Source organism: Erpetoichthys calabaricus, chromosome 8 (assembly GCF_900747795.2).
Source record: "Erpetoichthys calabaricus chromosome 8, fErpCal1.3, whole genome shotgun sequence".
Classification (NCBI taxonomy): domain Eukaryota; kingdom Metazoa; phylum Chordata; class Cladistia; order Polypteriformes; family Polypteridae; genus Erpetoichthys; species Erpetoichthys calabaricus.
Genome location: NC_041401.2, coordinates 63,351,671 through 63,379,374, shown reverse-complemented (window position 1 = coordinate 63,379,374; position 27,704 = coordinate 63,351,671). Strand labels below are relative to the sequence as shown.

Genomic DNA, 27,704 nt, shown 5'->3' with positions numbered 1-27,704 from the left:
GCCATTGCCACGCCCACAAAAAATTAACACTATTTTTTCTACAGTACTTCAAATAAACTGGAGTGAGGATTAACTGCGTCTGTGCTCTGTTGGATGTTTTTGCAACTACTCTCAAAGTCAAACATCGCTCTCATTCATGTGCCTGTGAAAAGTACGCAAAATTATTCTGTTTCCAGTTTCTCTCCTCAGATTACTGGTAACGTATACGATATATTTTACACACTTTTAAGCAGAATGAGCGAATTTATTGGAAACGCACATCTCCCGTGTGACTTGACATCGCCAGACCGTGTCAATTGGGTACAGTAAGATTGAGCCAATGCCGTCTCTGATTGAGCGCGCACTCTTATGACGTATAAGCACACCATAACGTACGCCACTTCCTGCTACCCAATAGTTTCCGTCCTTTATCGGTGTTTTTCTCAATGGCGTCTTTTAGCGTTCTTGTTTCGTAGTGTTTGTTATTTATTATTTTTTTTTGCTGTGTAAATAATATCACGATTCTGAAATGGCAAGCTCTATGGAATTAGGTGAGGAAAAGTACTTGAATGTCCTGAAATAAGGAAGGCAAGGTCGCGGCTAATAAGGTGTTAGCAACGCGATAGTTTATTTTGTTAGTGTAAATGTCTTGTATTTTTAAGTGCATTAAACGATTTGTACTGTTGTTGCATTCATTTCACAAAAATAAAACCGGTAAAATTAAAACTTAGTGTTATGGATTTTGCAGGGGTTTTTTTAACAAGGAGAATAGTTTACGTTCAATTATAAATGTTTGTCTATAATTTACTAAAGTACACACGTGTCTGATATTTGTTTACGTATTTAAAGTACACACGTGTCTGATATTTGTTTACGTATTTTAATTTAATCTAAGTAATAATAAAGGCAGGGAGATTTATCTTGTTATTAACTGTTCTTTTAATTATGACTTTGATGGTCCGTTTAGTTATTGAAATTGATTTTCACTGTATTTGGCTTTTATATTGTTTATATCCAGTGCATTTTGTACGATAATTTTGTTTAACCTTACAGGGAGTAAAATATACATATGGTTAGAAAAGTTTGATTGAAATAAATGGTTATTTTGGACATACCAATATTAATGATTGGTCTCTATTTCAGTTTAATAACGAAAAGGATACAGTCGTTCTGAATCCAAAAAATATTACAATAAAGGATGAATTGTACAGAGATTTCTTTATTAAGCTTTAGGCGAAACAAAATGTGCTCACAAATGTTGCCTAACAGTGCACTCATTTGAATCTCTTTTCATGTTACCTACCATGTTCTTCTTCAGAGGACCCGTCTGCAGTCCGTTTTCAGTTGGAGCTGGAATTCGTTCAGTGTCTCGCCAACCCCAACTACCTCAACTGTGAGTGAAAAGAACTGATTACCTCATATGACGACCGGAAATCTTTTAAAATAGTAAAAAAAAAACAAAAGTCTAGTTTGGGGTGGGGGCATGATTGCAAGCTGATTACTTGTAATTTTCATTGGGAATGGATATATTTTGTGTGAAGTTTGCAGGTTGTCACTGCATTTTGTTTTTTCGTTTGTGAATACATGCGTGCTTGAGTTTTATAAAAGGGAAGAAGCTATGCAATTTAGAAAATGTAAAACTGGCCAGACACATCTTTGACGTTGTGCTCAGTGAGTTTAACTTCAGAACAGACATTTATTAGTGTTATGAGCTACTTACTGGAATGGAAAAGACCAGACATAAAAATAAAGTATGTTTTCAGCTGTCAAAGATTATTCGTGGTACGAGTGTATTAATTCTAATGTACTGTTACGGTAAGCCTTACCGTGGGCTCAAAACAGATTTAGAGCAGTTTTTTGCATGACTGCATCACTTTGAGTGTTTGGTTTGGCTTGAGTGAATCAAAACTCTGTAATAACAATCTCAGCCATTATAATCCAACACTCCTGTCCTCTGATTTTAAGAGAGACGCACGTCACGTGACTCGTATAGTAGAATGGAAGGGTGGAGCCAAATGCTGATAGGTTAGTAGGTAAGCCCGCATGGCAGACATAAAAGGCTGTTCATTGCCACTAGACAAAAGACTGTTTCGCTTTTTATAATTGAAGCTATCCAAACAGAAATATGTGCATGCTGTTCCTGGAAGTAGCATGTATACAGGAAATGACGATGTGATAATCATGTATTTTTGCAGTGGCCATCAAATACATCACAATGCCAATGGGAGACATTTTAACATTTTTAATTTGGCATTGAATTTTCAAACCATAATTTATATTTGAAAGTTTGATACAAATGTGAAAGTTGTACTGACGATGTACTCACCCACTATTACCATTTTTGACACAGAAAGATGTTGTTGAATCTTTACCCTACCGAATCAGTTATAGAGATAGTAAAGAAAGATCAGATGTTTGATTTATCAAGGTACTGTTATTTGTGGATTCAACCAGAAAATTGGACAGAATACTAGTTCGGAACTGCTTATTTAAGTTTCTGCTTCAAAACATTTTTTTAATCTGTTGAAGATGGTGGATTCATTTGTTCACTTACTGACAGAGTAGTTCAGTCAGTGCTTTCATTTTATTTCTATTCGTATAATTGCAGTTAACTTTTGGCTGATTGGTTAATTCTGCCAGTTGCACTTCAAAAGTTCAGGTTTATCTTAAACTAGATTTTTACTTTACAAAACAACTCTTAATGCTAGCCTTGAATTTTGGAAAAAAGCCCAGCATAATCGCCTCCAGGAGGCGCACTTTTGAAGTACTTTTAGCCACAGGCTCATTCCACCATGGCATACTAAGAAGCACTTCTGAGGGTCTTTTCTGCACAATGCTATCAGGCATTTCAAAACTTCTTCATGGGTCACTAATTAAGTTCATTTTGAAATACCTGAACAATATACATGTATGTGTTTATATTTATTTTCATTTACATATTGATTCGTTGATTGGCTGTATTATTTGTCCTGTGAGTCTGTAGCATGTGAATTTCCCCTTAGGATTAATAAAGTTTATCTAATAATATGTTTAAGGCTAGCAGTGAATTCTGGAAATAAGCCCATCATAATAATTCAAGTATTTTATATTTGTAGTGAAAAGGTGTAATAGCTTATTCTTTAAATTTTAATGGCCAGACCGATCAAGTGTTTCACATTAGTATCATTAGGCTTTTTATACATGCTAAGATTAGATTGATGTGGTAGATATGTAAATGTAACTGGCACAGTTTTGATTCTTACTAACCTTTATGCTCCTAATTGGGAGTACAAGTAATATTACATTCTCAATTCATCCCTACCATGCCAGAAATTTCTCCTACTGAAATAAGAAACATTATAGCTGAAAAGAAACGGAGATTAACAAATTTGGATACTTATAAGCAGAGTTGATTAGTTTTGCTTTGTTTGAGTATTAAGTGATCTGTTACTAATATCTTTTGAATCTGCTGGATCTTTCAGCTGCAGTTACATGGCTTTAAATGCTATGCCTGTATGTCTTCTCTACTCTTCAGTAATTTGTTCTGTATGTGTCAAACTGTAATCAATTAGTAATTTCAGATTTGCTGCTATTCACCTTTCCTTTCATGCCCCAAATGCTCATTATGGGTCATGCTTCATCCTTTAATATATCCTTGATATGTAACCACATCCTGTTTATCCTTTTTTGGATCTGAACAGTTACTTTCCTATGGATTTTTCAGTACTCTCCCACTGTTTTATTGAAATTCAGACATAGATATGTTCTATGTTTTTACATGTTAATGTGTACAAATCTAATGTAATGTGTAAAGGGGCTTTCAAATTCCTAAAAAGTAATAAGTATTACTCCTGCAGCTTAGTCCTGAGTTCATTTCCAAACCTAGGCACCTCCTTTGTTGAGATTTAACATTCTTCCTGTGCATGAGTTTATTTTTAACCTTTCAGATGTGGCTAGGTATATTATAGGTGTGTTCATTAGTGACATTGGTTCAGGGTTAGTTGTTGCCTTGAGCCAAATCTTGCCAGAGTAGGCACTGACTTAGCTTAACAGTAAACTCGATAAATCAGAAAATAAAACCTGCTTGTAAGTTCATTTATATTTCAATCTAAGCAACATTATTGTTTCCAGTTTAATAGTTTCATAGTATATGGCAAGTGGGGAGTTTTTCTTTATCCTTTTGTCAATGCTGGTTAAATTGTCAGAATGAACACATCTTTCTTTGTACTTTTAGGCTTCTTTGCATCAGTTTGGGTTTTCAGAGAAGCAGTGAAGTTATCGTCTCCTGTTAGAAGTCATTTTTTATACTTCAACAAATCTGCTCTTTGTTCTGATATACAGTAACTGTTTGTAAAGCCTATAAATAATGTTTTAAAAAGTCAAGTTAATAATGGCTGCAGAAAAGTTTAAGGTCATTTTGCATCAAGCCTACAAAATTGCTGCAGATAAGAAAATATTCCATGAATTAATCCTTACAAGATTGTCCAACAGGATATAACCAGTTCCTTAATCTGAGTCCTGGGCACCCACTGTGCCTGTAGATTTTTGTTGTAATCATTTTCTTAATTGGTGCTGGCAGAAATTGGGCTACTGTTGACCGAAGAAGAGGGGGGGAGATGTGTCCGGAGGCAGGAGGAGAGGTGGAAAGTAAAGAGAGTGGAACTGAGGGTAGGAACTTTGAATGTTGGCAGTATGACTGGTAAGGGGAGAGAGTTAGCAGATATGATGGAGAGAAGGAAGGTTGATATATTGTTCGTGCAAGAGACTAAATGGAAGGGGAGTAAGGCCAGGTGGATCGGAGGTGGGTTCAAATTGTTCTATCATGGTATGGATGGGAGTTATTCTGAAGAAACAGTATGTCAAGAGTGTTTTGGAGGTGAAAAGAGTGTCAGGCAGAGTAATGATTATGACGCTGGAAGTTAGTGCATATGCACCGCAAGTTGGGTGTGCAGTGGGTGAGAAAGAAGATTTTTGGAGTGAGTTGGATGACGTGATGAACAGTGTACCCAAGGGACAGAAAGTGGTGATTGGAGCGGATTTCAAGGGACATGCTGGTGAAGGGAACAGAGGAGACGAGGAGGTGATGGGTAGGTATGGTGTCAAGGAGAGGAATGAAGAAGGTCAGAGGATAGTGGATTTTGCCAAAAGGATGGACATGGCTGTGGTGAATACATATTTTAAGAAGAGGGAGGAACATAGGGTTACGTACAAGAGTGGAGGAAGATGCACACAGGTAGATTACATCCTATACAGTTGATCTGAAGGAGATTGAAGACTGCAAAGTGGTGGCAGGGGAAAGTGTAGTTAAGCTGCATAGGATGGTGGTCTGTAGGATGATGTTGGACATCAAGAAGAGGAAGAAAGTGAGGGCAGAGCCAAGGATCAAATGGTGGAAGTTGAAAAAGGAAGACTGCAAGGTTGAATTTAGGGAGGAGGTGAGACAGGCACTGGGTGGTAGTGAAGAGTTACCAGACAGCTGGGAAACTACAGCAGATGTAGGAAGGGTGACAGCAAGAAGGATGCTTGGCGTGACATCTGGAAAGCAGAAAGAGGAAAAGGAAACCTGGTGGTGGAATGGGGAAGTACAGGAGAGTATATAGAGGAAGAGGATGGCAAAGAAGAAGTGGGATAGTCCGAGAGATGCTGAAAGTAGACAAGAGTACAAGGAGATAAGGCGCAAGGTGAAGAGAGAGGTGGCGAAGGCTAAAGAAAAGGCGCATGATGAGTTGTATGAGAGGTTGGACAAGCGAGGAGAGTGTGTTGAGCAGATGGAAAGAGTTCTTTGAGAGGCTGATGAATGAAGAGAATGTGAGAGAGATGAGGTTGGATGATGTGGAGATAGGGAATCAGAAAGTGCAACGGAATAGCTAGGGGTGGGCAGTATGACCAAAATTCTATATCATGGTATTTTTCTAAATTATCCCGGTTTCACGGTATTCGACGGTATTTTTTTCCCATGCATGAGTGGATGTTAACCACATTTTCCACTGCAATTACTGGCTAAGAATAACCTATTCCACTGTCAAGAGTATTGTACAGTACATTGTACAAAAAAACATTTTAATGTGCACACAAGTATTAATACAGGTTTGCATGGCCCCATAAAGTGATAGTTTTCAAGGGGGTGGCACTAATGAAGAGAAGGAATCACATTGCATGACAGATGCAGTCAAAATATATAACCTTTTTATTGAACAAATTTTGCAAAAACTTCCAAAGAGGCATTTAGACTTAGTAAAATATCCAGAAGTGTTTGTCAAAAGTTGTATTGCACTGAACATGTCTTAGAAAAGGAATAAATAGTATTTTTTGTAAACCAACTACACTTTCTGTTAATGTTAACAATCTCTGTCCACTGACACGTTAAAGTGACTTTTTAAACAAATTTAACATCATTAAACTGCATAATATTTAAACTAATAAGTAATAACAATAAAATAAATAATAGTATTATTACTTATAGTTGCACTATTACTTCAAGGCTTCAAGCCTAGGTGCATTACACAGTATTCACCAAATTAAAATAAAATAAAACAAGTGCAACTTGGTGATGACATCTTTACCAACTGAACCATCATTTAGGCAAACTACATTAATATGGACCTTGCTTCAAGCTAAGCTATATGCATAAATAATAAATCTGCAACTTGCATTTATAATGCTATTTGTGGTATAGCCCTACGGAATCGTATTAGGGCCACGGTGAAGAAAAAAAAATCTGGACACGGAAGAAAAAAACAAATTATATGTCGAGAATAAAGTCAACATTTCCACTTTATTCTCATAGTTTACTTCATAATTAAAGTAGAATGTTGTAAACTAAACTTCTTCCTAAAATCAATGTTTAATTTACTAGATTTTGTCAAACCCTGTCATAAGTTAATGTAGCACATTAAATGCTTTGTGTTAAGTGTTCCCCGACCCAGTTGTTAATCACTACGCTTCTTAAACTGACTTCCTCTGCACTAAGAGGAGACAGTGATCACTGCACAGAATCCATTCACTTTATGATATTCCTGCTCTCTGAAAATTTAGAATGCTAAGTTAAATACTTGATATCATTTTCATGGTGGAATGCATTAAAGCAGGTATTAAACATGCATGGTAGTGTGGCGGTAGTGCTGCTCCCTTGCAGTAAGGGGTCCCCAGGTGTATGTTCAGTGTAGAGAACTTTATGGCAGGTGTGACGAGGCTCCAAAAAACTGGATGTATGAATGGGTATTGCACAGGTTTAACTTAAATATTGTGTAAATGTTAGGTTTGTGATCTGGTGGTCGGAGACACGAACACAGAATTCAATGCATGTTCTTCTGAGTGGGCTTTCTTTATTGCATGCGTGCTGTCTTTATCTGACATACCAAAACCCCAGTTCCTATCCTTCCTTTTTCTTTCACCACATAACCAATCACCACACGATAAATGTCTTTGTCAAATTAAAACTAGTTATAAACTTAGCCCACGGAGTGTTCAGAACTTTAAAAATATCTTCGTTATACATGTTTAATTATGCCATCCATTCAGGGTTGCGCCCATCCCTGAACGAGTCGCCAGCACGTTGCAGGGTGAATACGAGCAAAACATACACTAGCAGGGTCAATACAGCATAACAAAACCCCACATCCTACATGACTTTGAAAGGAAAGTGAAGTACGCCGAGTAAACCCACCAGAAAAACATGCAAATGCAAGGCAGGGTACACCCGAGACACCCTTGCTGCGAGGCAGCAGTGCAACCTCCACGCCGCCATGCCCCCACATGATTAATGCATGCTTTAATGCATTTCACCATGAAAATTATATCAAGTATTTATCTTAACATTCTAAATGTTCAGAGAGCAGGAATATCATGAAGTGAATGTATTCTGTGCGCGATCGCTGCCGGCGCCTCCTCTTAGTGCAGAGGAAGTCAGTTTAAGAAGCTTGGGGAACACTTAACACAAAGCATTTAATGTGCTATATAACTTATGACAGGGTTTGAGAAAATCTAGTAAATTAAATATTCATTTTACGATGAAGTTTAGTTTACGATGTTCTACTTTAATGACAAATTACGAGAATAAAGTCAACATGTCGACTTTAATCTTGACATAAAAGGCGAGAATAAAGTAGAAATGTCGAGAATAAAGTCAACATGTCGACTTTATTCTCATCATAAGGGTCGAGATTAAAGTGGAAATGTCGAGAATAAAGTCAACATGTCGTCACATTTTTACACAGTACCCAGGTATATTACACTGTATTGAAAACCGTACAACTTGGCTTGCAGTATTATCCAGTAGTATAGAAACAGTATTTACACATTTGAACATAATGGTCCACATCCGACCTTTTAAAACCAAAGTATCTCCAGGCAACGGACGTGACTACTTTTTTTCGGCAAAAGTTCTTCTGTGTCATCATGTTCAACTTTATCGTCAGTTTCAGAATGTTCTCTGTCCATTTTCACCCCGCAATACCTACACTACCACTACCTATTTAGCGGTGTAGCAGTGAAAAAGAGCCCCCGCGCAACAAATCTGTGTTTAGCGGTGTAGCAGTGAAAAAGTTCCCCACTTGAACAGTTTCCCACTGCCCACGTTCCGAACATCATTTAGGCAATTTAAACCGGTGTTGCGTTATAAGAAAAATTCATATCATAACAAAAATAAAAAATGGTTTTCAGTATGAACTGGTATACCGCCCAGCACTAGGATTAGCAAGGAGGAAGTAAGGACAGCTATGAAGAGGATGAAAAATGGAAAGACTGTCCAGATGACATACCTATGGAAGCATGGTGGTGTTTAGGAGCGATGGTTAAAACTCCACTGCCAGATTGTTTAATGGAATCTTGGAAAGTGAGAGGGTGCCTGAGGAGTGGAGAAGAATTGTACTGGTGCCGATATTTAAGAATAAGGGAGATGTGCAGGACTGCAGTAACTACAGGGGAATAAAATTGATGAGCCACAGCATAAAGTTGTGGGAAAGAGTAGTGGAAGCTGGTTTAAGAAGTGAGGTGATGATTAGTTTAGCAGCAGTATGGTTTCATGCCAAGAAAGAGCACCACAGATGCGATGTTTGCTCTGAGGATGTTGATGGAGAAGTTTAGAGAAGGCCAAAAGGAGCATATGACAGGGTGCCTTGAGAGGAGCTGTGGTATTGTATGAGGAAGTCGGGAGTGGCAGAGAAGTACGTAAGAGTTGTACCGGATATGTACGAGGGAAGTGTGACAGAGGTGAGGTCTGCGGTAGGAGTGACGGATGCATTCAAGTTGGAGGTGGGATTACATCAGGGATCTGCTCTGAGCCCTTTCTTATTTGCAATGGTGATGGACTGGTTGACAGACGAGATTAGACAGGAGTCCCCGTGGACTATGATGTTTGCTAATGACATTGTGATCTGTAGCGATAGTAGGGAGCAGGTTGAGGAGACCCTGGAGAGGTGGAGATATGCTCTAGAGAGGAGAGGAATGAAGGTCAGTGGGAACAAGACAGAATACATGTGTGTAAATGAGAGGGAGGTCAGTGGAATGGTTAGGATGCAGGGAGTAGAGTTAGCGAAGTTGGATGAGTTTAAATACTTGGGATCAACAGTACAGAGTAATGGGGATTGTGGAAGAGAGGTGAAAAAGAGAGTGCAGGCAGGGTGGAATGGATGGAGAAGAGTGGCAGGACGGGTATCAGCAAGAGTGAAAGGGAAGGTCTACAGGACGGTAGCGAGACCATCTATGTTATATGGGTCTGAGATGATGGCACTGACCAGAAAGCAGGAGACAGAGCTGGAGGTGGCAGAGTTAAAGATGCTAGGTGTGACGAGTATGGATAGGATTAGAAATGAGTACATTAGAGGGTCAGCTCAAGTTGGACGGTTGGGAGACAAAGTCAGAGAGGCAAGATTGCGCTGGTTTGGACATGTGCAGAGGAGAGATGCTGGGTATATTGGGAGAAGGATGCTAAGGATAGAGCTGCCAGGGAAGAGGAAGGCCTAAACGAAGGTTTATGGATGTGGTGAGAGAGGACATGCAGGTGTAACAGAACTAGATGCAGTGGACAGAAAGATATGGAAGAAGATGATCCGCTGTGGCAACCCCTAACGGGAGCAGCCAAAAGAAGAAAAAGATGATTTTCTTAATTGGATGCCATTTTTGCTATTAATGCAGTATGTTTTTTCATGCTGTCATTTTGTATGGATTCTTAGAGAAGCAGTCTACATTTACTTCTTTGTTACTTCAAGAAGATGAATCCTTCTGGCATAACTCAATCACCATATTCTTTTTCTCAATTTATTTTGCCTTTTGTTAATCTTTAAACCCCTTAAATGCCACTTTTATTTTTCTTAAACTTGTAACAGCAATAGTGGATACTGATAAGTAGAGCAGCTATCATGATTTTGCATCAAGGTGTCTTAATAATATAGCCATTTAAATATATTGTTTAGGGAAAGAAAAAAAAAAGTATAAGCTGAGGCATACTAATCCACTACAGTTAATATATTATTTTTATTAATTTTCTCAAAAAAGTAAAACAGACAAGAACAAGTCGTTTAGTTAAGTGGGGCAAATCAATAAGAACTGGCTTTTATGTAAGCAACCATTTGAAACCAAAACTTACAGCCAAGACCAAGAATGGGAACACATGCAATAGGAAGGTGATTTTAAAAAAAGGACTTACTGAAATAATTATTGAAAACAGCTTGATGCTGCTCCGTATAACAAGTCACTCCAGTATCTGTGTACTGTGTATTTTGCTCTTTTATGTTGCAGCACACTGATGTGAGAAACCAAATTCCTTCAGTCTTTGAAAGGAAAATATATTTTAAGTATTTGCCACTTCTAATACACTAAATTATCTTTTCTTGAATGCAGTTCTTGCACAGAGAGGGTTCTTCCGTGAGAAGACATTTGTGAACTACTTGAAATACCTCCTTTATTGGAAAGAGCCAGAGTATGCCAAATATTTAAAGTAAGTAGTCTGGATCCTAAGCAGTGTAACTTGAATTTAATGACAATTAATTTAGAAACTGAGTAGATTTCATATTTGAAAAGGTAATGGAATAAAAGTACTTTTTTGTCATAGTATATTAATCTGTTAGTCACTGACATTCAACAGAACAGTACCAACTGGTTTTGAGTCTTTTTTTTTTTTTTTTGTAGTACATTTATACTGTGTTGTATACAAAATAAATCTATAGTTCCAGATTTTGCTCTCCCCGATTGTTTTTTTGTAAACTAATTATTTGATCTTATTGTCTTCACTCTATAGACATGTTTCTTACCTACTCTCTGCTAGGATCCTTTATTCACCCGAGCTCTACAGACGTACTAAATGTAGTAGACATTTTAGGTATGACCCATCAATTACACAAGCTCACTGTCACTTCTTTTCTCTTTCTGAGCAGGTATCCACAGTGCCTACATATGCTGGAGCTGCTTCAGTATGAACATTTTCGTAAAGAGCTGGTCAATGCACAGTGTGCCAAGTTTATTGACGAGCAGCAGTTACTTCACTGGCAGCACTATTCACGGAAGCGCATGCGTCTACAGCAGGCACTTGCTGAACACCAGCTGCAGAGCAACACAGCACCCAAATGAACAAGAACCACCAGCTAGGACTGTCTCAACTTTTCCAGTCAAATAGGAAGGGATTTCATTTTGGTTATTAAAGCTTAATTTTCCAGAGGCTTATATTAAGTAATAGTTTTACTGAAGAAGCCATAGTGCCATCCTGGAACATAGCAAGATAGAGAGTACATGGAGCAGCAAAGCTTTTACTGATAAACTTTAAATTGTATTATTTTTAAGATCATCTTCTGTTTTGTGACTTGCTTTGGAAAAATAAAATTCATAGTCTAACCTCCTGTGGTTGAAATAAAACTCATGGTCTAACGTACCTCTGAGGTGGAGTGAATTTCCATTAGTAATTCTTACGGTTTCTGAGGTAATTTCTTCAGTATGCCATATTAAGTCCACAAATTGTCTGCTTTTTAATGTACTATGGAAGTTAAGCCTTGGTTAACAGTATGTTGTCTATATTAAGTTTACCTTTTGTTGTTGGTACACTCCTCTAAATGATTATTTTTTTTACATTTGTTTTGCTTACTTTGCAGCGTATTCTGACTTTATTATAGTTCTGACATAATTACTGCTTCAGGGAGTAATGAAAACAAGATACATCATGCAAACATTGGCATTCTTAGGAATAGATGTTATGATAAAAAATGTAAAACAATTCATTAAACTTTTTAATACTGGTCATTTTTATTTATTTAACTCTCTACAGGAATTGTAAGGACACTTGGAAGACATCTGTTGTGTTGTAAAATCTGTTAAATGTTTTTTCTAATAATCTAACCATATTTAGAGTTCTCTGTTTTAGGGTGAAAGTGCATGTGTGAATTGGTTGTTTGTCTGTGGTGGTTTAATTTATGAAAAATACATGTTTTTCCATCTCATGTTTATGATTCTGAAGTGGCTCGACTGTGTCAGTTGCCCAATGGTGTTTCTACCTCATTCTTTTAAGAAGGAGGGTGTTCTTCAACATGTCATAGCAGTTATGTGAGTTATATTCACAAGGTATTTGTTTACCATACCTTTTAAGTATTAAGTTTTTCCCCTCAATTTCTTCTTATACTGCAATTAACTTTTTTCTGCAAAGGCAGCACTGTTTATCATATCCAAGTACTGACAAGTACCAAAGAGTAGTTTGGTGAAATCATGGAAATGTTGAGGAACTTCATCAAACACTGGGAAATCTGTTAATGTCAATGGGGAATGAAGAAGTGAATTAGGTTTGAGTGGATTATAATGGTGAAATTGTCTTTTAAATGTCTCTGAGGGCTAAGGAAGTATATGCTAGCTATGGTAGAGCAATGATTGTGGCCAAAAAGCATCAAAAGACAGATGGGAATGAATGCTACAAAATAGTTCTAAGTTAGAAGCTGCTGTTGTTCTTCTAAGGATCCAAACTATGGGTCATTATGCTCACAAAGTTCCAATCGTGGGGCACACTCGGGCCATTCCACAAAGTTGCACCATAGGACTAGCTTATTTCATTATTTGAAATTGCAGATTCCCAGGTATCGGTGCAGATCCTTAGCACTTTTCTTTTATCAGGAAAAAAAGATGAGCATTGTATATAGTACTAAATCTTTAATAGAGTCACACTTTGACACAGGGGAGGAATCCTTAGCTCATAGCTGGGCACATAGCTAATCAGTATGCTGTGTATGAAGTGGCAGTACAGTACTCATAACCTCTTATTATAGTGGGCTAATGCAGTATTTCTCAACCTTTAAGGTCCCACAACCCAATGTTCCCTAATTAAATTAATAGACAACCCATTTGAAGACCATTCAAATTGTCCCCTTTTTGAAGAGTGTATAATTGGTAGAGCATCCTCCTTGGTGAGACAAACACAATTGGAAGAGCAGGGCGAGGAGCCCTCTTTTGAGAAACAAGCTCAATTAGAAATAGGAAGACATTGTGCAGTGCTGTTGATTGCTTAGGTGACCCACTTAAACCAAATAACCATACCAGTGAATGCTAAAGAAATTGCTGCTTCAGTATCTTATTTACCTGTGTGCTCATATGTTGAGCAAAAGATTAAAGAATAGAACATAAATAGTAACATTTAGAAGACTGAGTTAGGAAGCCAGTTTCATTCCCATACAACAACTTGCATCTGCTTACTATAATCCTATAAAACGTAACAAACCCATTTGAATTTCTGGTTTAACCAAATAAAAAATGGAACCCGCGAAACAACATGATTAATTAAAGTAGTATTCTACTACTATTAAACTTGCAGGGAAAACTTCGGGGTTAATGGTAGGATTAGCACTCCACTGTAAAAAACAAAACAAAAAACTTGTACTGTTAAAGTGTAGTGCTGAGGTGTCACCCATTGCACAACTGCACTTGGGTCCAAAGTCGGGTGGTGTGGCAACATGCTATCAACACATGCTCCCAACCTCTACTAAAATACAGAATTTGGTTTAGAAAAAACTGCAACTACAGGGCTAAACCTAATTACTTACCACGGACATACTGTAGATATTCTGTTACTATTCTAAGGTTCTGTACCTCATTTAAAAATTTACTTTTTCCATTTAGAGTCAATGAATCTGTTCATACTGAAATGAAATTGTATTTTTCCAGCAACTTTAAAGTAAAAACTCAGTAATATTAAGAATCTGACTTTTTATGCAAATACTGTGGTTATTAATTTTTTGCAACTACAGTACTCAAATTCTGCACTAGGTTCCACTAAAGCCTTTTCAAACATCAAATATACAGTATACTCAAATCACATCTCAGGGCACATGCTGTTCTCAAACGGGCACTTGACACCGTGTAGTCTGGTAATTTCAAATTCACTGTAAAAGAACCATTGGTCAGAACCTCCCAAAGCAGGAAAAGGGTCCAGCACCATTAGAAAAAATGTCAGTACTAAATTTAGAGCATATAGTAGTACAAAATTTGTTGGTACCGCTCCACATCACAAGACAAATTCACATTTAACAACTTAAAACAAAAGGAATTGGCACCCATCAGTTTATTCTGTATTTAACAAAAATCAGACTTTGCTTTAGTTTTGATTCAACAGAATATTTCAAATAATAATACAAATGAAAATGGTATGGACAAAAATAATGGGACCCTTAACCTATCATTGCACAACCTTTAAAGGCAATCACTGCAAACAAGTGATTCCTGGAGCTCACAGTAAGACTTTTGTACCTCTGTTACTGAGCAAACTGCTTCAGCTGTGTCAGGATTGAAGGGGGTCTTCTCCAGACTTCACGCTTCAAGTTGTTCCATAGATGTGTAGCTGTGCGTTTGGGCTCTTTATCCTGTTGGAGGAGGCATGGCCTGCAGCTTATGACAGCTTTTTGCCACTGGGCAGTACACTTCACTCCAGAATGTTGACAATCTTGAGATTTCATTGTGCCCTACAGAGACTCAAGGAAACCTGGACCAGATTCAGCAAAGGAGCTCCAAAACATAACAGCCTCCTCCATTTTTCACAGTAGCTATGGAGTTCTTTTCTTGGAAAGGTCAATTTATTCATCTGTGGATATAGAGCTGATGCAATTTGTCAAAAACTCCAGTTTTGTCTCATCTGTCCAAAGGACATTCTCAAAGAAGCATTGTGGCAAATTCAGTCTGGCATTTTTATGTTTTATCAGTGTATCTTTCAACGGTGGAGTCCTCCTGGGTTGTCTTCCATTGACTCAAAAAACAACAGATGGTGTGATCAGACACTGATGGACCTTGCCCTTGAAGTTCAGCTTTTATATCTCTTTGGAAGTTGTCCTTGGCTTTTTTTTTTACTATCCTCACTATCATTTTCCCAATTCTGGCATTGATTTTCCTGTTGCGGTTGCATCCAGGGAGGTTGTCTACAGCCCCATGGCCCGTAAATGTCTTGATAATATTTGTTACTGTTGTTACAGGAATATCACACTGCTTGGAGATGGTCTTATAGCCTTTGCCTTTAACATGTTTGTCAATAATTTCTTTCTGATCTCCTCAGACAACTCTCTCCTTTGCTTTCTCTGGTCCATGTTAAGTGTGGGACATGATGATACCAAAGAGCAGAGTGATTATTTTTCTTCATTTAAATTGGCTGAAACCAATTGCATGATTGGAGATATATGTGATACTAACTAAAGAAAACAGCTAGTTTGAAAAATCAGTGTAATCCAATTATTTATGATCTTTTCTAGGGGTGCCAACAAATGTGTCCAGACCATTTTACAATATTGCTGTAGAATAAGCAATACTTGATCTCCTTTTACACTTGCTTTGCTTTACTCGATGACATACTGTACCAAGGGCGGCATGGTGGCGCAGTGGGTAGCGCTGCTGCCTCGCAGTTGGGAGACCTGGGTTCACTTCCCGGGTCCTCCCTGCATGGAGTTTGCATGTTCTCCCCGTGTCTGCGTGGGTTTCCTCCGGGCGCTCCGGTTTCCTCCCACAGTCCAAAGACATGCAGGTTAGGTGGATTGGCGATTCTAAATTGGCCCTAGTGTGTGCTTGGTGTGTCCTGCGGTGGGTTGGCACCCTGCCCGGGATTGGTTCCTGCCTTGTGCCCTGTGTTGGCTGGGATTGGCTCCAGCAGACCCCCGTGACCCTGTGTTTGGATTCAGCGGGTTGGAAAATGGATGGATGGATACTGTACCAAAGACATTCAGGTATACATACATGGGAAAATTGCTTTTCATTTAATCACATTTCAGGAGGCATGCAGCACATTTTCAATAAGATGTAAGGGTACCAACAACCTTGTTCATGTCTGTATGTCCGTAACATACATATTAGATTTACCAATCGGATGTTTAGCTGATAAATTCCCTAACTACAGACTGCTGGCCCCAAGTGTAAACAAAAGCATATATATTTATGGTAATCTTACCTTAAAATCCAAAAAACGCACTTTTACATTGTGCACATTAAGGTTTTTGTGGTTCTGTCCAGAAAACATTATAATTTTAACTTGACACCTGACATTCATAAATCAAAGAAAACAAACCATTCAACAACAAGGGTGAAAAATAAAAAGTACTGCATCTTTTTATACTGCTGGTACATTAAGATTTTAAGTGTGTAGAAAGGAGGAGACTAAAATGCAATTCCTTAATAGCAAATTCGGTTTAGATATTAAATAAGTGGGCTCTTACTTTCTAGACTGAATTCTGGTCATAACTAAGGGAGCCCAATACAAGTAGAAGGATACATTAATAGAATACAAGACATGGATTGATTAGTACAGGGAAAGTTTAGGAAGAGGGTAGAAATTTTTAGATGTCATACACTGGAATTGTTACATTATTATGGTCACATGACAAGTTAGTTTTACTTTCTAATGTCATCTGGTAAGACTCATTTTCATCTTTGTGTACTAACAAGATATAGTCCACTAAATAGTAATACAGCTGAGATAAAGAAGGCATAAAGAAACTGAACAATTTTATTTTGTCAGTACTGAAAATTGAATACTTAAAGCATTGTTTTTGTTGCATATCATAGTTGAGACATTAACCGTATTATTCTTCAGTGAACATCATTTGCACCAAGTTGGCATCAAAGCACTCCTCTTCTTCAAGTTTCTGGGCCTGGAGACGTAAATGCAGAAGTGTCAAGAGGTTAACAGTATATAAACAAACCATCATCACACATTTCTTTCCTAGTAAAGCATTTATGCCAGCACAGATATCCATTTGTACCCCATTCTTAAACGTTTTTAAAATGATGAAATCTTAACTGCTGAAGGAACCTTTGTTAGGCTGTTTAATGTTAATACAACACTCACAGTAACCTTCAAAAATTTCAAACAGCAGAAAATAAAGCAGAGCACACTGTTCAGTAACTTTTCAGCCAAAGGAAAAACCCTGATTTTTTTAAATGTATATTTTATGGGGGCTGACAGGAATAGGAAAACTTGATTTTAGATGTTGTAGGTACAGCTGAAACAGGATAAATACCTAAAATACTACAAGAAGTCTGGATATGTAAGGTAATCTACTATATTCCATGACTTAGAATCTGATGCACAACATAAAAGAAAGCATTATAGATTATTGTGTAAACCTGGCAGATTGGAATGTAAACTGATCAACCAGTATACTCCGTGTCCCCTTCTCAGCTGCTCTTTACCTATACTAGAATGATAACTTGAAACACACTGCTTACTCTACTGATCTGCTTAATGAGGACTAGAAAAACACATCAAGTGAACTTACGGTGCCATATCGAAGCAGTGTGGGAACACCCCTCAGCTTCAGTATCTTTTTGAAAGCATTGCCCGAGTCCTTCCAGCTTTTTAAAAAATATGAAAATAAGTATTTACTAGTTAAAGAAAATCTAAAACATAAATATACATCAGGCAGAAAAGGTCACAGAATTAGTACACAATTTCCTGACTCAAATGAATTTAATAATCATGGAAGGATAGTTTTCTGTCTACAGGTTTGCTATGTAAAGACAAGTCTTAGCTTTTCACTTGTTAAAACGTTATTCCTTTTCAGGAAATAAAGGGTATATACTAAAAATTTCATTAAAAACTATATTTTCTATTTACATTACAAGCAAATGCATAATGTAATCAAAGTAATATCAGATTAATGACCTATACTATAATATAAACTGTAGTTAAAGAAGAACAGCATGCTTTTGCAAAAGAAAAGAGAAGTGTAAGTGATAGAAAGGTGGTTAGAGATGTAATATATTGCTTGTTGAACCTTCACTAGTGTATGGTGGAAGATGAACAGTTAAAAAGTTTAACCTCTGCCTGATTTTACTCCCAACGTCTGAGGATTCCTGTTGTGCTTCCTAAAATGTAACGATATATGAACTTTTTGATTAAAAATAAGTCTGTTTTTCTATAAGAAACAGTGTAGAGCTTCAAGATCTATATATGATTGATGTACACTGATAAATATAATCAAAAAATGCTCTTCACAAAAGGTGTATCCGATATGAACCCTGTCAAATCTAAACTAAATCTTAATCAGCTGTTGTTTAGGGGAGAAGTCAAGTTGTCAAAGTAATGACTACAAAAAGACCCCTGGCCCATCACAATAAACAGAACTGTGTGCCAATACAAAATGCACCTTCTTGTGCCTGCAGTATCGATATACCTATCCAAGTGGTACTGCCTTACCTGAAATGATCCATCCATTTTCTAAACTATTCATACGCAGTTCCTGATTATGGGGTGGCTATACTGAGAGCTTTGGGCACAAGGTTTTACAGGTAACCCTGGACAGGATGCCTTCTTGAATCCTTGTGCACAAAAATAGGAAGGAGGAAATAAGACATCTCCCCTATTCTGGTGCTGCCATAGTAACAAGGTAGTTAACGTCACTGAAACCAACTGTATGCTGTACAAGGAGAGAGAATGAATAAAGAGAATAAGCCTGCTGAAACCTTGTTGTGAAAGACAAAAGGTCAACCAACTACTAATCTTCTGTAGAATAATTTAAGCTAGCTAATAAGAGGGTCCTTTTGTTGAATTCCGAAGAGAACCTCTAAACATAGAGGACTGTGACTTTCCCCAAAAACTTAAAATGAAGCATCTCATTCAGCACCTGGGTCATCAGGTACAGCCTAAAGCACAAGTATTACAGATATGCAAAGTGTAAATCACATTCTGCCAACAATTGAGCCTATATTTATTAAATGGTAGACATACTGTAACAGAACACTCTACTATATGTATATTCTCAGTTAGCCTTTATTCCCTGAACATCATTCCATTAGTGCAGTACAATTTATTTATTGCTCACTGCTCCAAAAGAAAATGTGGATTGTAATGGCAGAACATCATGAAATGCAGAAATGCTTGTATTGAAGACTAAAGGCTGACCCTGTAAGTTAGATAAAGAAATAAAGTAACATGTAACAGGAGTTTTTTTTTCTTTTTGATAGGACACAAACAACACTAGAATATCAGTCATGTTTTGTATCTTTTGTATATACAGTACATTGCTTCTATAATGCATTATGTCATTTAGACATGATACTTTTAATGTGTAACATAGTGATGGTCTGCTATTCCATAAAGAAAAAGTAAAGCTTGTGTTTAATCCCAAGACAAAGTAAGCAGGTATCTTACATACCTGTCGATACAACTCTCTCCTCATTATTGGTTTTGCCCAATATGAAGCCAATAATTAAAATCTATCTATACTTGCTATAGTTATATGATTAAAGAAGAAATTATAAAAAAGTAAATTTCTAAAAACTGTAAAATGTTACATACATATATAAAAAACTATGAACACCCTACCAAACTTCTCAATGTAAAGGAAATAATGCCTTTTAATAGCATGATTATCTGGAAATGTTTGTACAGAGGAAAGTCAAGACACTTAACTAAATACCAAAGTTAAACACTTGTTGTCATCTCCGCCATGATCTAACTTAGTACCATATAGAGAGTGTCCCAAAATTCACGCAAGATTTGAATTTGGCGCCATTTGTGCGGTAAAGTGTTGCCAACAAAAAAAAAGACAGCGTGACAGCTCACAGTTCAGGGTTATTAAAAATGGAGCGCTACACGAAAGAACAACGCGTTTTCATTGTTGAGCAATATTTTGAAAATAATGAAGATTTGGCAGCTACAGTTTGCAATTTTCGTGCAAAATATGGTCGGAATAGTGATTTAACTTCATCAACTGTGAAGAGATTAATTAAAAAATTCAGTGAGACTGGATCAATTAGTGATCTTAGACACTCTGGCCGTCCTTCAACAAGTCGTTCAACACAAAACGTCGAAGCAGTTCGTGAGAGTGTTGCCGAGAGTCCAGGAACATCAATTCGGCACCTGTGGTCAAGAATTGAACATTTCTAGAAGCACTCTACAGCATATTCTCACAAAAGATTTGCATCTTCATGCTTACAAAGTTCAATTGAGTCAAGAACTGAAGCCTACTGACCACGCACAGCGAAGAGAGTTCGTTGAATGGATTTTGGAACAACAACAAGTGAATGCCGGTTTTTCGAACCAAATGATCTTCAGCGATGAGGCTCATTTTCATTTTGATGGCTTTGTTAAACGTAAAAATTGTTGCATTTGGGGTTCAGAAAATCCACAAGTGATTGTTTGAAGTCTAAGGTTTATACCATCAAGCCCACGACCACCCACACCTTGAAGGAGGAAATTGAGCGCTGTATCAACGAAATTCAGCCACATTTATGCAAAACGGTCATGGAAAATTTTGACAAGAGTGCGAATGTGCCAGCAAAGCCGTGGAGGCCATTTACCCGATATGCTATTCCATACATAACCCTATACTGTATACTTTATGAATCAATTAAAAATTTACAATTTTTAATTAAAAACCTGTGTTCTCTATCAAAATTACTTCTTGTGTGAATTTTGGGACACCCTTTTTATTTATGTGTAGAGAGTTTTTTTCCCCCCTGTAATGTATGCATGCACAAGTTAAAGCTGAATAATAATAACACGTGAATCAGCTCATCAATGACTAGACCCAGCATTAACATTACGGGCAGGAAGCAGCTGCCAGCTTCATTATGTGCAATTTGAAATTTTCATTTAAATTGTAAATTCCCTAGATGGCACAACGTTTCTTATGTGGTTCATTTTCATGTGGTGTATTATTGATACAGTATGAATGTGTATAACACAAGCAAGTGAAAAATAATGTATTCCAAAAACCTCTTTCCTATACTATATATAAATTAGTATATTTTACCTCTAGTTTGAAGTGACAAATAGTTGTCATCTTTAGCTTTACCATCCTCATCATTGATTTAACTGCCATTTTTCTGGTTTACCTTGGTTTCCTGGCCGACCCCAAAACTTTTTCCTCCACTCCCCTATATACCTTTGTGATGAAACTCATACATTCTGCAGTATATCATACACTACCACCTCCAGACACATCTTCTTTGACCTTACTCCTTCACTTCTATTTTGGTGCAATTCTTTGTTCAATCACCCTCGGCCTTGAGCTCCACACAACCAAACTACCTCAGCCAATTTCTCCCCAGTACAACAGCTATCACTTCCACACCAAGTCCCTCTCTCACTCCATGATACTCTCTCTACACATCTTTCTGATCATTCTCATCTCTGCTCCTTCCAGCGTTGCTTCATATTCTGCTTTCACTGGCCTTGTATCTCCCCCAAATAGCATTACTGTACTACTCCGGACACAGATTTCATAATTTTTACCCTTTGACACCAGAATGTAAAACTAAAATAAATTATTACTCAGTAATGCACTTACTAGGGTCTCTCACCAACTTGGCAGAAAATAAAAATGCTGTCTTCAGGTAAATACTCCATCTGACTCCGGACCACTGGTTCAGCTGTGAAAGAGGCAAAGAAAAGGTTAACTATGCAAGCCACCTCTATCTCTATGGTGCATTTGACCAATTTCAGGTAACACCCAACCTGTTTCTTAAAGCTCAAAATGTGCAAACTTGCTTTACGACTTCAGTATGCCAAAACCTTAAAATGTTTATTTAATTGACAAATGATAAAGACATTACTGTGCAAAAGGCTTTGAAGTGCATACTGTATAATTTGTAAAACCATTGTTTAAAAATCCTGCTACCACAGTTTTTTTTTCTTATAGTATATAAAAGCACAAATGCCATCAATCTGGGAAAACTATATGGCTCATTCCTTTTCCACTATATATTTACTGCAGTGTGCTTAGAAAAATAAGATACTCCTTGCATATACATAAAAAATGTTTTGACAGAAAGGTGCACAAGCAATTAAAATGACTAACAGCACATTGGGTTATAAAGTATGCTTTGTGGAGGGAATTTATGCTTAACATATTAACACATGTCTAACATCAACAGGAATAATGTACGCAATTTTCCTCTCCATATTACTAAACAAGGACTTAGCCAGAATGGAAGTTTGGCTATCAAGGAAGGCTGAAAAAGTTGAACATTTTCATCTTAAGTACAACAGAAATGTTTTAAAGTTGTGAATAAGGTGGATGACAACTAATATAATTTACTATCAATCCATTTAAAAACACTCAAGGGCACAGATGGAAGCTAATCAAAAAAAAAAAAAAAATTGTATGACCAACCTGCTCCATACAGCATGGTCCTGCATCTCCTCCATAGTCAGATCCTTTTCCTTCAAGTCTTCCTTTACTTGTCTATCCACCTCTTCTTTGTCCTCCCCGGTGTTCTATTCCCCTGTACTTCCATTCCCATCACTCTTCTGTCCACATATCCATTGTCTCTCCTCATAACATATCCATACCACTTTAGCATACCTTCTTTTACTTTCTTAGATATCTCTAATACTTCTGTTATACCTTCCATTGTTCTCATTTCTTATCCTGTTCTTTTTTGTGTAACTCCTCACATCCATGTCATCATTATTGTTCTTCTCACAGTCTTAAAAACATTACCTTTAAACCTAAAAACATTACCTTTAACCCTCGCCTTGATTCTTCGATCAAACAATACTCTTGATGCCTTCTTTCAATTGTTCCAACCACACTGCACTTTGTGGATTATCTCTGCATCCATTTCTCCATCTTGCGCTTCTACTGATCGTAAATATTTAAACCTCCCTCTTTTTTCAATAGCTCTCCACACAAGCTAACTTCTGAATCCCGACCCCAATTAAACCTCAGATATCCTGTCTTCTTCCTATTTATCTTCAATCCTCTATTTTTCAAAGCTACCAAATACAGCCACCAAGGGGGCAAATCAACCTAACTTGGTGCTGGTGCCAAGCACAGATAAACAGAGAGGGTTAGTGTCAGAAAGGGCATCCAGTCGTAAAACTTGGCCTAAAACTATTAATGATGAAAATGCTTCTTCATACCTATAACTAAAAATACTACAGTGGTGTGTATTAAAGTAAAAGCATGGAGCCCTTGAAGTCTCGACAATATCTTGTAAACTTTACGTGAATAAGAAACTGCAAGCTACAATGAATATTCTTTTATATTAATACAAATAAAGGAGGATTTAAAAAAAAAAAAAAAAGATTCTCAGTTCTGGTCACCAGGAGGCAGAAGTGCAGCACACACGTTTTTATTTTTCTTCCTTTTCCATTTGGGAAACACCTTCCATTGTTTCCCACCTGTAGAACACACTTCCAAGCACCAACACACAAATCACTTCTCTTTCTTTTTCTCTGTCCACCTTCACTCCTCCTCCCAATTCTGACTCTCCTTTGACACTGCATCCAGAAGTGCTCCAGGTGTGGTGGAAGTGCTGCAACAAAAGGCAGAACAGCTCCTGCAATGCCCCCTGGCCAATTCCCAAGGAGCACTGTGAGAGACTGAGGCACCGCTGCAACCCAAGGGGGCTGCCATCTAGTGCGCTGGGGGAGGTAACGCCCTGAATAAGTTCTCTCTCCCAGTCCTTTCACTGTCGAGGCATCCTGGCCCAGTAAGGGCCCCAGCCATCCGCAACATAGTTTAGCAAATCATGATAAGAATAGTAATAATTAAATATATAGAGTACTTTTCTAACTTACTCCAAGCACTTTAGATTGACAGTCGAACCACTTCAACCACCACCAACGTGTAGCATCCACCTGCAGCTATTTATGCACCAGTACACTCACCACACATTAGCTATTAGGTGGTGAAAGGGTGAGAGAAATAGTTTGCCACTTAGAGACAGGGATGATGAGGACGCCAGAATGGACAAGTCCGCTGTGGACAATTCAGCCAGGACATCAGGAAACATCCTGCATTCTTCAAAAGATGATCAGGAATCTTTAATGACCACAGAGCCAAGGCCCTGACTCTCTAAGTCTCATCAGAAAGATGGTGCTAATTTTTACAGCACAGTATCCTGGTCACTGCACTGGGACACTGGAATCCAAACGGAGTAATCGCTCCCCGATGGTTTATTCAACACCTCTTCCAGCAGCAACCCAAGCTTTTCATAGACGGTCTCTCAATCAGGTATTTGCCAGGCTCAAACATGGTTAGCTTCAGGTCAATTACCTGTTCTAAATTGCAGGGAAAACACAAAGTACCAAAGTAAACAGAACACATGTTGGTCAACCAGATCATTCAAAACACACTCATACAAGCTTGATCTGCATTCCAATTTTTCTCCCTCTCTTTAGCTAGTCATTTTTGTGGCAAATGTTAAACTGTTTCTTCCATGTACCAAACATCTGTGTGTAATGGTAGATAATGAGGTACTAGCTATACAGATAGTCAATGATTCTGGCTTTGTTCCTCCTTGCCAATGAGCTCTTCCACAACTTATGAATTGACTTTGGACTAAATACTTCACAGAAATTTAACAGCCTTTAAATCGTGTCTTGGGGTTGCTTTTGGTGTCTGGAATTGGTCTGCAAAACCTCACAGCCTTGGTCCATAGTGCCATCTTGTGTCACTGAAGACCACTGCACTTCCAAAGCCCATTTCTTTAAAATGGTCAACATCCTTGTTTGACTCTGTGTTGCCCAATCTATTAAATAAGCTGAATGGCCCCAACTGCCCCTGCTCTTACTTTCCAGCTTGGAGAATTCTTCTTCATCTCCTTCTAACCAAATACCTTTCAGTCCCTGAGTGCTCCTTTAGAATACCCCTTTTCACTGTCCCCAGGTGGCGCCCTTCACTGTGAGTGTCTTTTTCCAAGATGAAGTGGATTAGAAGGAGCAAGGTCTGATAAATAATATGGCTGAAAGCTATGAGACAAAGCAGCCTTCAAATAGCAGCAACTAATAATCATATGCTCACTGACTATGCAGTTATACTTTTCCACACTGTCTTTTTGCTACTTTTATGTGCCCAATTTTAAAACTGTTTCTTCCATTTGCCAAAAATCTATTTGTAATGGTTTTGGTAAATAAAAAAGGAGCTAAATCTAAACCCGCTGTAACTCCATGCACTCTCCTTTTCCTTCAATTTCACCAAACATGTGTTGGTTAGATTGACTGGCAATGTTATCCCCATAGGATGCAGAATACCAGCATCAAACTGCAGCAAATACTGGTGGGATGAATTAATAACAAGAAGAAGAGGTTTGAACTTCATATGAATAATAGCAGGTGGTGGTACACTAAAGAAGTGTTTGTCATGCATTAGTTGTACGATAAATTAAGGTTGTATCCGAAGCTTGATTCTTATGGGATTTACTTCAATTTTGTACAATCTTAAGTACACAAAATGATCTCAATTAGTCAAATAGGTCCACTATCATTAAAGTGTCAACTTTCTAACATTAATGGTAATAAATAGAACAAAATACAAAAACAGGATATCATGCTCAGCACTCTTGTCTCTCGTATATTACATGATGCAGCTTTTGTTAACAATTAACCTTGTAGTGCTTCATTTCTTGAATTCTGTGCTTCAAAGGTCAAAAAAGTGCCGAAGAACAGAGTAGTGTTAATAAAAGATCAGCTAACTGCCTGACCATCTACAGAATCTAAATTTTCTGCTGCTACGTCAAAGCACCTAGAATACCGGTCAAATGAATGCATTCGGCAGGGCGCACACTTGTAGTACACAGCACACGCTAAAAACAGCAACACTCATAATGGGCAAATATTAGCGTGGCTTAAGTCTCTGATCTATTGTGCCAGCACCTGATCTTTTCTTCCTTTTATAACCGGAACAATTCATGAATATCATGAAACTTAAATCTTCAAGAGGGAACCCCAATCCATTCCTAGATATTTTACGCATACGTCAACATGTCCTGTCCCCCACTCTTCGTTTATATACACATGTAAAGGGGGCTAAAGACTGATTCAATCACTAAGAAACGCAACACCCAGTCTCCCTGAAATGTTTGCTTTCCTAGTCATAAGAGTTTTATTTATTTATTAATAAACATTAATACTGGCATATCCTCACTCACACGTACTGATGTCTTTTTAGTTAACAGAAGGATAGCTGTTATTGCTAAACATGAGTATTCGCATTAAAGTACTCATACGCCAATAAAAAAAATGCATTAACAGGAATGTCAGAAACATTTAAGGCAAAGGTAACGGAGTTGTGATGTCACCGTCTCTGGACTACTCGCGTCGCAACGCCGTAACAATAAAATATGTAAGCTAACCTAAACAATTGTGCAATTCCGTGGACACATGATCAGTTACCTCCTGCGCTCTATAACTAGGAGTCTCTCTGCAAGGCATGAATGCAAAGCTTTCTGAACAGGAGACCATTGAATTCTTAGTGTCGCCACTCACCTTTTACGCAGTCCGGACACCAGCTGACACCCTGCTCGTTTTTATTCCCTGTGAAGTAGACGAACACATTCTTGTCCTCGTGTTCTTTCACGACTTTTGTGAACTCTTCGTATCCTTGCACTTTCAGCTCTGTGTACGGCGCCATGTTGACACAAACTCAACGGTCACGTGCATATGTTCCCCCGCCTCTCTAGACTCCGCCTTCTTTTAAAGTGGCAAAGCTACGCCGCCGGCATCTCCGCATCTGAGCGCCCGAGCAAGCGTTCACATCCTACCACTCAAGAGTCTTCTTCTTCTTTGTTGTCGTCTAAAGCAATGCAGAAATTATAATTGTTAAAATAGGAACAAAACGATAGTGTGCGGTGAAAACAAAACCAGTAACCGTAATCGGTTAAGAGAAGCACTGAAGAGGACCTTGGTTAGACTGTGCATGGGTAACAAACAATATTAAAAACAAGTTAAATTAGCATAAAATGTATTTTAAAAAACTTGTTGAAAATAGAATTAACACCCCCAAAGCCCATTAGACGCTCAGTTACACGACCATAAAGCATGCCAAGCTGGTGACCTGCGAATCAGGACGCTGAAATGGAGTATCCCTGAATTGCATGGTAATTACGTGGTTTGGGAACTCTCAAAGGATCATTACCTACAACATATGAAACTATTTTTTTCTGTCATCTTTACAGATCTTTCTTTAGAATTCAAACTGATTTAAACCCAGAAGTTGTACACATCACATCTTCGTTACATCTGCTGATCCACTTCACAAGCTAAATTTGTCTAGTTGAAGTCTATTCTGTGTCCGTTAATAATACGCAATCCAATATAACTACACATTTTGGTTGCTTGAGTATAGTCAGTACATCTGTCAAATGAAGAGGTATAATTGATTCACAATTGTATGAGGACAATAGGTACTCCAGTTTTGCCCAGTCATTCATTTCGTTACTGGCACTGATTTTTCTTTATAGGAAGGGGATAATAGTCAGCCAAGGGACTCAATCATTCACACATTGGTATGTTTCAGCCAGGGTTCCAACTGAGCTGGTGTTATTCCTATTTTATTGTCTTTTTTGTTCACTTT

The 27,704-nt window shown here is 37.9% G+C and overlaps 2 protein-coding genes and 1 long non-coding RNA gene across 3 annotated transcripts; 2 read left to right on the top strand and 1 right to left on the bottom strand.

Moving 5' to 3' along the window:
• Nucleotides 1–383: 383 nt before the first annotated feature.
• On the top strand, nt 384–11,974 carry med31 (mediator complex subunit 31). The gene is made up of 4 exons (XM_028806638.2): nt 384–530; nt 1,298–1,372; nt 10,798–10,894; nt 11,331–11,974. The coding sequence occupies exons 1-4, from the start codon at nt 509–511 to the stop codon at nt 11,521–11,523; spliced, it is 387 nt and encodes a 128-aa protein (XP_028662471.2). The 5' UTR covers nt 384–508; the 3' UTR covers nt 11,524–11,974.
• On the top strand, nt 3,921–10,558 carry LOC127528958 (uncharacterized). The gene is made up of 2 exons (XR_007935638.1): nt 3,921–4,505; nt 10,046–10,558. It is a non-coding gene; the product is annotated as an uncharacterized LOC127528958 (long non-coding RNA).
• Nucleotides 11,975–16,885: 4,911 nt separating the features above from the next.
• Nucleotides 16,886–26,803, bottom strand: txndc17 (thioredoxin domain containing 17). Its single transcript, XM_028806637.2, has 4 exons — nt 26,618–26,803; nt 21,693–21,774; nt 17,676–17,751; nt 16,886–17,048 (listed from the first exon to the last, which is right to left on the bottom strand). The coding sequence occupies exons 1-4, from the start codon at nt 26,760–26,762 to the stop codon at nt 16,980–16,982; spliced, it is 372 nt and encodes a 123-aa protein (XP_028662470.1). The 5' UTR covers nt 26,763–26,803; the 3' UTR covers nt 16,886–16,979.
• Between the last annotated feature and the right edge of the window lie 901 nt (nt 26,804–27,704).